Consider the following 15,267-nt stretch of genomic DNA (forward strand, 5'->3'; position numbering starts at 1 on the left):
AATTAAAATCACCCATAATGATCACCCTTTTCTTATTTGCTTGGCTTATTTGACTATACATTTCACTATCACCACCATCCACATTACCAGGTCTATAACAACATCCCACCAAGTATTTGATTCTATTCACCTCTATCTCACACCATACTGCCTCAAAACCACTGGCCCCATTTCCCTCTTGCATCTCTACCTTGTATGGACATAACTCTTTCTCTATCATCAATAGCACTCCCCCTCCCTTTTTACCCCTTCTATCCTCACGAAACACATCATACCTTTCCATCTCTATTCCTGTCAGGATGTCATCCTCATCTAACCATGTCTCACTTATTCCGACAATCTCTGGGTGCACAGACGCAATTAGTGCAACCATTTCATCCGCCTTGTTTCTTATACTTCTAGCATTGGTATACAAACACAACAACTCATTTCTGGATCTACTGCTAGTTCCACTGATACCACTCACTCGATGTGATCTCTCCATGCTGGACTGGGGCCATTTCCCTTTCTGCTTCTTCATTTTAGAACCCTTTGCAATTCCATCTGTTTCCTTTTGATCCCTGATCATCCCATTACTTTCCTGCCTACACATTCTCTCACCTACTCTTGGAGCACCCACCTTTCTCACGCTGTGTATCCCTGTCCACCCTGAGCCTCCCCGTTTCCCTGCTCCTCTTGCACACCCATTCTCTCATTTTCTATACTCATACCACTCACTTCCACATTCATTTCCACTCCTTCAATCTCTCCTGTCTTACTCTCCTGCTCTTCCACATCACTCCCCTCTCGATCTGATTCATTCTCTCTATTCACTTCTCTACCTTCCAGCAGCAGTCTCTCCAAGCGACTCACACCATAACCACTCAAATGCAGTCCATCGCTCCCATACAGCTCACTTCGTCCCTCAAACTCATTCCACACATTAACAAACTGTACTCCCATCTCCTCACACATTTCAGCCAGAATATCATTCATAATCCTTGCTCTCCGCCTCATTTCACCACAATCATACCTAGGCAACACACTGACCACCCTTCCTGTCACACTATTCTCCTTTATCTTTCCAAGCAGTCTCCTGACATTCATTTTGACATGCTCTTTGTTCTCTCTCAAATCATTCGTACCAATTAATACAATTAACTCTTTTGCTCGTTCCCGCCTCATATTCAATGCCTCAATCACTCTACTCATTTTACCGCCTGGAAAACATACCTTGTGCATTTTATCCTCTAGCACACCTTTAATAATGGAGTCGCCATACAATGCCACTCGCTCATCTTTTGTTATCTCTTTCATGCCATCATGATTTATTTTAATAGTTTTGACCTGAATTCTCTTAATTTCATTCCGCATCCATTTCATTTCTTGCTTCATCCAATCCAATTCACCTTCTGAACCTCGCGACACATTCACTCTATCATTAAATCTTTCTAACTTTCTAACTCTCGACCCCCTCTTCTCACTTTCCCTCTCATTCATCCTTCTTTGGTTCAGTACTTTCGTTCCAACATGCATCCAACTTTCGCCATCAGTCATTCTTTTTTTACTATCATTCATTCTTTCGATTTTTTTTACTTGCGATTTCTGCACCACGCCATTTCTACTTTCATTCGTTCTCTCAATTTCGTTTCTTTCGTTTCTTATACAACAGAATCATAACCTCTTTGCTTCTGCATGCCAATGTCCTCCTCATTATTACTATAATCTGTTGTGATGTTCTTAGAATTTTAGCAATGTGACCCCTAAATGTCCTGTCTCCATCCACACCTTCACTCCCAGATCCTTCACTGTCTCCACTTCCTTCAAAATTGCTCAATAACTGTATACTGTGCATCCGTATTATATGATAAGTTGCAGGCCCAAGAAATTTAATAGCCAGGTAGCAACTGTGGTTGTACCTTATTCGTGAAGAAGGTAAAGACAGCATCAACTACATTACCTCCTATGACCTGATTTCTTGCTGAACTTTTTGTTAGTGCAATTCTTCTGCTGTTATCAGCAAAATCTTACTCCTATTTCATCTGCCCTGAAAATAAAATATCCTCACATTTTATCTCATTTTTTAACCATGTCATCCTCTGTTAACCATCTCTCTGATAACAATGAGTTTTAGTCAAGTCAAATTAACCAACGTGCCAAAAACTCTAAATGTGATGCTTCAATAATTAATATACGTGAATTACAATATTTACTTCGGACTGCAGGTGATCTTGCTACTTATGTTGTGTCTTCCATGCTCTTCTTCCTCCATATGAATGATCTTCTGTCATTAACTTCAAATACTAACCATCATTTTGTTGAAGGTAGATTCCATTTCCTGTTTCCATGGCAAGCCTGCCACCATTATTCTTCCACTTTGAGTTTGAAAAAATACAAGCAACTGCTGTAAGCATCCACACTGTTTAGCTTTAAACCAAACCAGCTTCTGGTCCTCCTCTTTCATTCCATCTGCCTCTGGTTTTTTGGAATAGCTTTTCTCACTGTTTTAACAAGCTTCTTTCTCATTAATCCACAGAAGTAGTGTTGAAAATAGTCGAAAGTAAGTTCGTGGAATTTCTGAGAGATCAATATCTTAATATCTTCTTGTTTTGGATTTTGTGATAACTTCCCAAGATGTAGTTGTTAATGAGGTGTTATCACTGCCACCAGTTGGTGAGAGTGATCATGAGGTGCTTGTTTTGGAAGTGATGAAACAAAAGGTTACTGCCAAAAATGAATATATGTGGAGTATAAAACAGATGATTATAAGAAGCTCTGTAGTCAGTCAGTCAGCATTAGTACATTTGGTAGATGAGCTGAGCAGAAAAGATGTTGACAATGCATGGAAACTCACAAGGCAGTATATGACAAAAGCAATGTATAATTGCATACCAAGGGTTCAGTGAGTAAATAGAGCAGGAATAAAAATGGATGAATAGTGAAATAAAGCAAGCAGTGCTGAAAAGAAGCTATGGAGGAAGTACAAGACAGTTGGTGGTGACTGGATACATGAAGAGTATAAAGTGCAGGCTAGAAAGGTGATGTAAAAAATGGTAAAGAAAAGGTGCAGTATGAGAGGAGATTGACTGGTCAGGCCAAGGTTAACTCAAGGGAATTTTTCTGCTATGTGGCATGCAAGAGAAAGAATAATTATGGCAGATTAACACTGGTGGGTATTCATGGCAGCAAAATAACAGTGGCAGAGGATATAGTGGAATTATTGAATGAACACTTTATCAGTGTATATCATACTGGTGTAAATGATTTATTTATTTATTCATATGGAGTTTCCTCCCTTTTCTTCCCCGTCCCTATTGGGGCAAGTTTAGCCCCCTCCTGGGGGGGGTTAAGTATTTATGGCTGTAGATCCGTGTGTTTACAGGGCCGGTTTCCTGCTTACAGGATGAAAAACCCCAGATAAACTGGGGGGAAAAACCCTGCTGTCCACACCCAAGACCGGCTATGGTTGAGGAAGATCCTTAAGCTCCTGATGTCGGCGACAGGAATCGACCCCAGGACACTCCTTCCCCAGGCATATGGTTGCGAAGCCGCATAGCCACTAGGCTAACCGTGCAGACGGTGTAAATGATGCCATGCAATACATAGAAGGGAGGCAAGTATTAGGAGAATTGGAAGTGAAAGAATCAGGTGTATCTGGCGCTGATTGAGTTAGATGTTAATAAGGCTGTGGAAATGGATGACATATCACCATATATTCTTAAGGAATGTGCAGCACCGTTTGTTATGCCCTTGACCTGGTTATTTAATGAAAGTTAAATAGTACACTCCACACTATAGGACTGAAGTCTCCAATTATAGACTAGTCTGTATAACTGCAGTTGTGGTCAAGGTGTTGGAGAGATTGGTTACAAATAGAATACAGGATTGGCTTGATGAAGCATTCTTTATGATGGTCAGCATGGATTCGTAAAGAGGTGGTCCTATTTTAGCAATTTACTTGCATTTTATGATAAGGTAACGAGTGTTTTAGATAAGAAAGAATCATATACAGTGATATTCTTGGACTTTGCAAAAGCGTTTGATAGATTACCACATGATAAGTTGATATACAAGCTGCAGAGGATGGGAATAGATAATATTGGTTAGTTGGATTGGAGATTGGTTCTCTGAGCAATACCAGCAGATTGTGTATAATGAAACAGTCTGTCAAAAAAGAAGGATAACCAGTGGTGTGTCCCAGGGTTCTGTTCTTGGACCCTTGCTGTTTAACTTGTTTGTAAATGATATATCATGTGGACTGACTGGGTATCTTCAGTTTTTTGCTGATGATGCAAAGTTGGAAGGGATAGAAGGGATGGTGAAGTGCAATACATAGCCTCTCCCACTCAAATGTCAACCTCACCTTCCCGTGGTCCATCCTGTTTTAAAAGTACAAAAGAGGCACTGGCGACCGAGTATGGGCGGTATAACCTTAACACCCTAACAGAGTAAATGCTGTTAGATCTGTCTGTCCAGAGATGTTAGGTAGCAGCCCTACCACTGGACTTACCCAGCGACAGGTTAGTAACCTGCCCTGGGGAAATTCAAAATACTTTCAAGTTTCATGCAAAGAAAAGCCAGACGGACTGTCAGGGAAAAGACCACAACCCAGGAAACGGTAAACGAAATTGGAAAAAGGTACACATAATGAAGATTGCAACATGGAATGTGAGAAGCATTGCACACAAAGAAGAAGAACTTGATAAACAACTAAACTAAGCTAACATAAAGATATGTATAGTAACAGAAACAAAGAAAAAACAAAAAGGTACAAAAGAAACAAACAACTATATACAAATCTACAGTGGGGTAAAAAAAAGCAGAAAGAGCAAAAGCAGGTATAATGATTATGGTACATAAATCCCTAAAGAACAATATTGTATATTACAACTATTTGAATGAAAGACTAATAGAAATTAGACTCAAGACATTAAGAGGCCACATAACAATAATTGGTGCATATGCACCAGAAGAGGGAAAAGAAGAAGACAGTAATATATTTTATAAAGAATTACAGAATGCCATAGATAAAACAAACAAAATGACTATTTACTGCTAGCAGGAGACTTAAATGCCAGAATAGGAAACAAAAAATACAAAACAAACATAGGTAAATTTGAGGAAGATACATGTAATCTTTGCATGATTTTGTCATTTATAATAATATGAGAATAATGAATTCAATGTTTAAACACAAGGAAATACATAAATATCATGGTCAGCCAGAAGATACAAATCAGTAATTGACTACGTTATCACAAATTTTAAATTAGCGGAGTTAATTTTAGACGTAAGAGCATATCGAGGCTTTGAATTAAACTCTGATCATTATATGGTATCAGCAAAAATTCGTTTTAAACCAAAGTGGCTAAAAACACATAGAATTGAAAATTCTTACCAGCCAAGCTACAAAATTTCTTCATTACAGGATCCTCAAGTTAGACTACAATATCAAAAATGCACAAACTTAAAAACAGAAACCACACATTAATCAAGTGACATAGAAGATGAATGGGAAAATTTGAAAGAAATTCTCACAAAAGCAGCAACAGAAACCTTAGGAATAAAGCACAAATGGATTAGAAAAAGAGGACTACAAGACTGGAACAAAGAAATAGAAAATATAATAAACACCAAAAAGGACAGTTACCAGAAATGGCTAAATTCCAAAACAATAGAAGCAGAAAGAGTATAAAAGAAATAGTGTAATTGCAAAACGAGAAGTAAGGAAAAAACATAGAGAAAGATGGAACAATTTCGTAACAGAACTAGAAAAGGATTTATTTAAGCCACAACCTATAAAGTAATAAAATACATGAATAAAGAAATAAAAGAAAAGATAAAAAATACAAACAATAGATTTAGAAAAATGGGTGACCTATTTCTAAAATCTCTGGACAGATGAGAACAATGAATTAAAATTTTATAAGACATAGAATGACCTAATAGAAAATATCACAATATTAGAACTGAAAAATATAATAAAGAAGATGAAAAATAGGAAAATGCCAAGAGAAGACAATATAAATATAGAACTATACAAAAATGCAGGTGAAAAATTTAATGAAAGACTTATGAAATTTTTTAATATGGTTTGGATGTCTGGAAACACCCCTAACTCTTGGAAAAAAGCACTGGTTATCCCAACTATAAAATAGGAAATAAAGACAATTGCAATAATATAGGGGAATTAGCCTGCTGAATACAGGATATAAAATATATGCAGGAATATTAAAAGAGAAACTAAGCAGCATTGTAGAAAACAAATTACTAGAAGAACAAAATGGTTTCCGAAAAGGCCGATCCTGCATAGATCCAATTTTTACTTTAAAATTATTAATAGAAAAGAGAAGAGAATTTCAAAAAGAAACACACGTGGCCTTATGATTATGAAAAAGCCTTTGACAAAATTAGTAGACAAAAATTGTTTAAAATATTAACCGATTTAAACATACCAAACCAACTTTTACAATCTATTCAAGAAATATATACAGGAAATAAAATAGCAGTTAAATTAGAACACACCTCAGAATGGAAAGATATATCAAGAGGAGTATGACAAGGATGTACCCTCTCACCTCTGGTTTTCAATATATATATATATAAATGAAATATTAATAATCTGGAAACAGCATAACCCATTTGGTATACAAATGACCCTGCAAATGAAGATGGATACACTACTATTTGCAGATGTTCAAATAGTATTAGCTACATCAGAAGATGACTTACAAAGATCATTAAAATCATTAAATGATATCTCAAAGCAATATAATATGACAATATCCAAAGAAAAAACAAAAATAATGGCATTCAAAAGAGAAAACCCAATAAGAAGTAAAATAGTGATAGATAATAAAATATTAGAACAAGTAACACTTTCAGATACTTGGGATGTGATCTATCATACGAAGAAGAAAAAGACAGACACTAAAATATCAAACTTTGTCAAAGTAAATGGCATAATAAATAATATATTTAAGCCATCCCTGGTACAAAAACACACTAGAATCAGACTATATAATGTCTTGTCAAAACCAACTCTACTATACGGAAGCGAAACATGGACCATGAAAAGGAAAGATGAAAAACGAATTCAAACAGCAGAAATGAAGTTCCTCAGAAAAACAGCTGGATTTACCAAGTGGGACCACAAAACAAATGAAGAAATCTTACAATCCCTGAAAATAAAACTAATTAATTACTACATAAGACAGTATAAACAAAAATGGCTAGAACATTTAAATTGAATGGACAACAGCAGACTTCCAAAAATATTATACAGATACAAAATAAGTGGAAAAAGAAGAATCGGAAGACCAAGAAAGAGATGGCATGAGACCGGAATAGGCCACATGGCCTAAATACCATGTTAGGAAGAAGAAGAAGAGAAGAGCAAAGTTGGAAAGAATTATAAGTAGCACTGCTGATGTTAATTGCCTTCAGAAAGATCTGAATAGACTTTTCTTTGGACAAAAGAATGGCGTTGTAGTTTTAATATCAATAAGTGCAAGGTTTTGGAGTGCAGAAATATAAGGCTGCATAATATATCAACAGTGCCATACTGCAGTAAATATGTAACTTTTGCCAAAAATGCATTGCAATTTGTATGAAATTTATAACACATTTTATGTAATGTAATTTGTTAGTATGGTGGCAATAAATTTATGTCCACATCTGGCTGTAGTCATGAAATTTTTTTCATATACAGGTGTTGATTGGGTTAGATGATAAAATTGTAGTTCAACCTTAGCTTTTGGATGTCAGTATATTTTGAAAATCAGCATCTGCTATGAATCACTCTTCCACCCCCAATCTCAAGAAGTATAGTGCATTAATTTGCCAAAGACCTGGGAGATGGTCATTCTGGACCAGAAAAAGTAACTTCTCAAAATTAACTTTATGATTAACCAGCCTGTAGAGGGCACTCAGAACATTAGTTTTATGCCATTTATTATTATTGATACCTCCAGGGAGTCCAAAGACTCATCAAGGGAGGGCACCTACTCTACAACTCTCTGTATTCACCACTCAATCCACCAACTACAATCATCATCTACACCAATGCAATCTACCATCCACCACTAATATTTTCATAGACAATCACAAACATCCATGCTCATGGCGGGATTTGAACCGCAGCCTTTTGGTTGGAGAGTGGATACACTAACCACTCAGCCAACTAGGCCAGAATTATTACTAATGAATTATTACTAATGTTTTAGTATAGTGCCTATGCACTTATCACAGTTAAAATTTGTGCTCTGAAGATGCTGGTTAAATCCAGGTAATATTAGTAAGTTCCATAAATTGAACTTACTAATAAGTTCAATGTAAGGGAATTTGTAACTTACGGAACAATAATTTATAACACATCTTTGAGTAACATAATTTATTGGTACGGGCACCTGGTCAGAATGCCACAAGAGAGGCTCACTCAGTAGGCCCTCTTTGCCAAGCCAGAGGGTGGGAGGCCAAGGACTCGCTGGATAGATTATATCCAAAACCTTGGGTGGACACGTTTGGGAATCCCACCAGAACACCTGAGCTTGGTGGCAGAGGATCGTGACCATTGGAAGTTCCTCTTGCAGCTGCTGCCCCCACAACCCAACTAGGAAAGGTGGGCCTTGAAGATGTATGTATGTATAATTTATTAGTATGCTGGCAATAAATTTATGTCCACATTTGGCCGTAGTCATGAAAAATGTTTCATCTACAGATAAAAACGTAGTTCGTCCTTACCTTTCGGACACCAGTGTATATGCAGAAGTAGTCTCTGATAATACCAAAGTGATATTGGCAAAATACTGAAGTAATAAGCTTGAGTGTGTTTACTTCCAGTAATGATGAATCTTTTGACTCCATGATGATCTGTGTTAACAATAATAATTAAACAAATTCAGCTATTATATCATAAATATTTCAATCCCTTCCTTTAAATACCAACATGAATGATAGTAAATGTGTTAAGCTCATTCATAAGACCAATGGTAGTGTTTAAAAATCTAAGATGAAAATCCTAATTTCATATAAAAATTTTCATCATAAGAACAAGTTCTTGGCTATATTCATTAAACATTCTTATACCTTCCAGAGATATCCTTCTGCAGCAGCTATAGCATCAGCTTCCTTTGGATCATCAACAACTCTTCCATGATTTCCAGTGAAATCCATGGCAACTCTTGGCTTCATTGGAGTATAATCCTAAATGGATTTAAAATTAAAAAAAAATTATGTCACACAGAGATATATTATTCATTTTATAACAGGAATACAATTTGCCATTTCATTTCAATACTTCATTAAATGCTACTGTGATATAGCATTGAGCCTATTTTTTTTTTATGTGGCTATGACCCACGAAAAGTTTTCAAACCTATAGTGCATCCATATGGGTGGGCTAAGGATTATTTATAACTATAGAATCACACGTAAGCCACAGTTAACTTTTTTATTATGTAAATATTTCATCTTATATATCATAAGACATCATGAGTACAACTAACAAACAATGGGAAATGAATTCAAAAAACAGTAGTGCATTCTTAAATTGGATTCCCTCTATATATGTACAGTCATGTGTTCATGGATTAAACCTAATGGGCCTAACCTAATTAAAATATAACAAATTTATTTAATACAACTGAGGATAATAATTTCCCAAACTTTTGGAATAGTGAGACAGTCATTCCGATTTATGAAGTAAGGCTTCGACACTTTCTTTATATAAGCATTCATGTTTACAGCATTACACAAACATGGCTTCATATATGCCAAGTAGCAATCATTGGTGAGAATTTGTCTTTTGGAGAAGGTAGCAAGTTTTAATTTCGTTGATGGGTTTGTAGGTAGCAATGAGCAAAGGCAACATTAAATGGATATAATCCAATAATAACCCAAAAAATAATTAACCACTCTCCTTCAAATCAACCCAAATAAGAAGCCCACAGGACTCCTATACCATATATTAAAGGCATCTGACCTCCATAGAGTCAGAGACTCATCGTGGGAGCTACAAAAATGTGTGGCAAAAATTATGAAAAAAATATCAACTCATTGCTACCTATAAACCCATCAACCAAATTCACAACTTGATACCTTCTCGGACAGACAAACTCTCACCAATGATTTTACCTTTCATATATGAAGGATCATAAATTAAGGGGATAAAAATCCCTTATTGTTTTTCAGCCAGTATGCGAAACTCTAAGATCGAAAACTATGATCTAAGCGTTTCATGCCGACAAATTATCGGCGAATCCAAGCGTAAGTGACCACTTGGTAGTAACACACCGAGGCAACTAGATGCAAAGGTGGAGCAAGCACCCTCACTATTCTTGATATTTTCTCATAATGTAAAAACACACAGCTCCTATGAAATGTAATACTGCTTTACATTATGAGGAGAGGTCACTACCCAGACCGGTTTCAACCTTTTTTGAGGTATGTAAGTTCTTTGCACTTAAACTTTGATATCATTAGGTCTAGCTACTCACTGATGAGACCTCAAAAAAGGTTGAAACCAGTCTGGGTAATGACCTCTCCTCATAATGTAAAGCAGTATTACATTTAATAGGAGCTGTGTGTTTTTACATTATGAGAAAATATCAAGAATAGTGAGGGAGCTTGCTCCACCTTTGCATCGAGTTGCCTTGGTGTGGTATACTACCAAGTGGTCACTTACGCTTGGATTCGCCGATAGTTCGTAGTTTTCAATCTTAGAGTTTCGCATACTTGCTGAAAAACAATAAGGGATTTTTATCCCCTTAATTTATCAACTTCACCAGAAAAATAGCCGTTTGGCTTTTCATCATGAAGGATCATGTTCATGTAACCTGTCTTACTGTGGACAAACAGGAAGATCTATAAATAAACACATCTCTGAACATCAAGACCACATCCATCTTATCAAACTTCACAAATCTGGCCTTGCACAACATGGAATTGAAAACGCTAACCACAGGATCCAATGGCAAAACACTAAGCTGCTACATAGATCCATATATAAACATGAATAATTATATAAAGAAAGTGCTGAAGCCTTACTTCATAGATCTAATCTTAATCGGAATGACAATCTCACTATTCCAGAAGTTTGGGAAATTGTTATCCTCAATTGTATTAAATAAATTTAGCTGTTAGATTTTAATTTAATTAGTTTTAATTTCAGTTCATTAGGTTTAATCCATACACACGTGACCGTACATAGAACAATTCCAATTTAGCATGTGCGCTACTGTTTTTTGAATTCAATTCCTATTGTTGTTCAATATTGCACTGATGATGTCTTATGATACATAAAACAAAATATTTACATAATAAAAAAATTATTAACTGTGACTTATGTGTAATTCTATACTTATGAATACTCTACAGGTTTCATTATATAAGAAAGTATTTTTTCCCCTTATTTCTATTAATTATTTTTTTTTTTTTTTTGTATTTTTATTTGTTTTTACCAGGTCCAGAAACCCTGCTCTAGAGACCAAACATGGAACTTTTTCAAGCCATTTCAGGCCTCCAATAAGTGGGACAATGGTTCCACTTATTGGAGGCCTAAAGTGGCTTGAAATTTCATGGTGATAAATCTGCACCAGGTGATGAAATCCATCTCCCCACCTAAAGATAATCAAATATGGGCCCACGTAAGGATTTGAACCCGTGCCCTATTGATTGGAGAGAGGGCCAGCAAATAAACTGAATAGTATATATAATAGGATGTTGTTATAGCTCAGTAAATTATTATTACATCAATGGAGTTGCAAGACACGTTATGGGATCTTAGAAAGCACAATTTATCATACCACTCTAAGGAGTAGTATGATAGACTGTTAAATGGTTCAGAAATATTAACATGACTGATTCTGGTGAGATTAAATGTCTCGTCATCCACCTAACTGTGTGGTTTGCATGCTCTCAGTCTATCCTCATAACTAATATTGTACAGTCCCTACTCAATTTTTGTTATCTGCCTCTGTATTCTCTCCAAGGTTAATCTATTCTCTTTGGATCCTGTTGACTAGATCAGAAAAAATTATTCCAGATGTGGTTCTGATCATATCTTTATACAATAGAATCACCACTCTTATCTTATTTTTATCTATATCACTTTATTATTATGAAAGGCAAGAAGATTACTGAAATGAGTGCCCCTTAACAAATCTATGCCGACCTCCACAGCTAATATTACCTCATCATAATTTTATATGTGATGTCTGACTAATTTCTCCATATTCTTAAAAACTACTGAAGAAATACAAACCTGGTTTGTAGTTTGATGCCTCTATATCTACCACTACCTTTGTGCAATGGCACTATCTTATCCTCCTTCCACTTACTTATCACTAGAGAGGCCAATCCACTCCCACTGCCTTATGGACTTCCATAATACTTAGCATTTAAAATACATTCTCTTCATTCACTTCTAAATCTTCAACCCTTTCCGTCTCTCCAAGAATAAAACTTGCTTTTCCAAGATGAAATATCCAAATGAAGTGATCATTAAACCGTTCCACGATGTCATCTTCAATGGTCACTTGGTCCCCTTTTCCATCTAATGGGGTCATCTATCCACAATCATTTCTACTCCTACTAGCCACACAAAAGAATTCCTTAGGATTTCTCTTGAACTGTAGTAACAGTTTCTTCTCACATTCCAATTTGCCTTCCTTACTATGGTGGTTGGCCAAATGGTTAACGCATCTACTTTCCAACCACCAGGCTGTGGGTTCGAATCCAACTATGGACATGTATGTTTGTGGTGGTCTTTAGGAGGGAGATGAATTTCATCACCCGATGTGCGATCAATGATCTGCTTATTGGAGACTTAAAGTTTCATCTGTCTGTAGAGAAGTGTTTCTAAACTATTTAATAAAATAAATAAAAATAATACAAAAAAAGCAATTAAAAATACTAAAATCATTAAAAAAAAAAATCCTTATCCCACCCACGGCACTAATATACCATAGGTTTAGAACCTTTCATAGCCAGGATACAGATTAAAAAAATAGCCACTTTCCCAGCTTTAGTAATCTTCGTTGTGTCTCTGCCTCTTTCTCTTTATACTTTTTCCATAACCTCTTTTTCATCTGTAGTTCCTGTTTGATTTCATTAGTCATCCACTTTACACCAAATTCTGTTATCTTTTTCACTTGGGGAATGCAATTTGCTGTTGATAAGTATCTCTTTATTAGCCCATACACATTGGTGATATTTATCCCTTGCATTTCTTCCATCCATGAAACTGCATCAAACTGATTTCTAAGATTATTATAGTCACCTACCTCACTTATAATTCCACATAAATTCCTTTTTCCGTTTACAGTTCCCTCTATTATATGTTGCACAAGACATTTTTCCTTCAAGAATTCCAAAAATTCTATTCCTTCTATCATATGTTGCTTCCTCTGTCCAGTTATACTTATATAGTTAAAATCTCCCATAATAATCACTTGCTTTGCACTTGCCAAACCTATCTGCCTAAACATTCCTGTTTCCTGCTCATCACCCTCTGTGTTTCCTGGTTTATAGTCACATCCTATAACATGCATGGCACAGTAAATAACTTTTTTTTTTATTTAAATATTTCATCTTATCTATAATAAAACATCATCAGTACAACTAATGAACAACAATAGGAATTGAATTCAAAAAACAGTAGTGCACATGCTTAAATTGGAATCCCTCTACATGCGACTGTATACGTAGCAGGATTCCAATTTAAGCATGCATGCTACTGTTTTTTGAATTCAATTCCCATTGTTGTACAATATTCTACTGATGATGTCTTATGATACATAAGATGAAATATTTACACGTAACAAAAAAGTTATTTACTGTGACATATGTGTTATTCTATAGTTATGGATACTCCACAGGTTGCATTATATTACACCCTCTGTCCAAAGAGAAACTTTTCGAAAATAGAAGAAACTAGTGGCGTCACCTGTTGTATCTTTTTGTTGTCAAAAGCGGCAACCTTCATTAGTGTTGTGTCAACTGTTTGTGATATTTGTTTCATTAGAAGCCGAGTTATAGTCGAACGGTCAGAAAATGAGTTTCAAACAGAGAGCTGCGATTGACTTTTGTGTTAAACTTGGTAAAAGGTTTACCGAAAATGCATCAAATGCTTCAAAAAGCATATGGTGATGAATGCTTATCCCATACTCAAGTTTATGAGTGGTTTAAGCGATTTCAAAGTGGTCGTGCGATGCTAGAGGATGACAAAAAGCAGGGCCGTCCAAAAACTGGACTGAGTGAAGTTAACATCCAAAAAGAGTGTGATTTCATCAAAGAAAACCCAAAATCGTCTGTGAGATTGATTGAAGATGAATTGGGGATTCCAAAATCAAGTGTGCACAACATTTTGACCGAGAGTTTGGGCCTTCGTAAACTGAATTTGCGATTTGTCCCCCACAAGTTGACTGACAACCAAAAAATGTATCGAATTGAACACTGCAAGGACCTCATTAAAACCGCTCGTAAACTTCCTTGAAACAATCATTACTGGTGATGAAACGTGGTGTTTTGAGCATGAGCCCGAAAGAGAGTGCTGAGTGGAGACCACCAGAAAAGGGGTATCTGCAAAAAAGTCGCTTGGAGAAGTCAAAAGTAAAGACAATGCTGATTTGTTTCTACAATTCCAAGGGCATTATCCACAAAGAATTCATTCTGCCTGGCCAAACAGTCAATAGTGAGTTTTATCTCGAAGTTTTGAAGTGATTGATAGCAAGAATTCATTGCATACGGCATGAATATCATGACTACGTTTGTCAAAACACACTGTCACTCTTGGCACTATAACTCAGCTTCTAATGAAACAAATGTCATAAACAGTTGACACAACACTAATGAAGGTTGCCGCTTTCGACAACAAAAAGATACAACAGGTGGCGCCACTAGTTTCTTCTATTTTCAAAAAGTTCGGTTTCTTTTTTGGACAGAGGGTGTATTGTTGTTATTATCTGAGACCTCCAGGGAGTCAAGGACTCATCGAGAGAGGCTATAAATCACCCAAACCAGCTGTCATACCTTCCCTTAAATTCATTCACACTAGATGCACTTACTACTCCTAAAGGTAAACTATTCCACTCACTCACTGCTCTCTGTTAGATATACCTAATATCTCCCAGAGAGCCTAAATAAATAGGTTCCAATATTCATTATTTGCTAGCAAGAAAAACTGAAAATTAAAAGGATATGAAAAGAAAACTATAAAATTATTCACTGATGTTTTCGATACAGTGTGATAATGTTGATGGAAAAAGAACTCGGTGATATTAAACACAA

At 36.0% G+C, this 15,267-nt stretch overlaps 1 protein-coding gene across 2 annotated transcripts in view; it reads right to left on the minus strand.

The window, feature by feature from the left end:
* The window catches only part of LOC150100518 (growth factor receptor-bound protein 14-like), a 341,775-nt gene that overhangs the window by 33,585 nt on the left and 292,923 nt on the right, over positions 1–15,267 (minus strand). For both annotated transcript variants that reach the window (XM_090402828.1, XM_090402827.1), the window contains one exon: positions 9,067–9,183. In XM_090402828.1, coding sequence (XP_090258954.1) covers positions 9,067–9,183 — 117 coding nt within the window. The remainder of the gene's footprint in view (positions 1–9,066; positions 9,184–15,267) is intronic.

This window comes from Typopeltis vanoorti, chromosome 13, assembly GCF_054136105.1.
Source record: "Typopeltis vanoorti isolate ZY-2024b chromosome 13, IOZ_Tvanoo_1.0, whole genome shotgun sequence".
Classification (NCBI taxonomy): domain Eukaryota; kingdom Metazoa; phylum Arthropoda; class Arachnida; order Uropygi; family Thelyphonidae; genus Typopeltis; species Typopeltis vanoorti.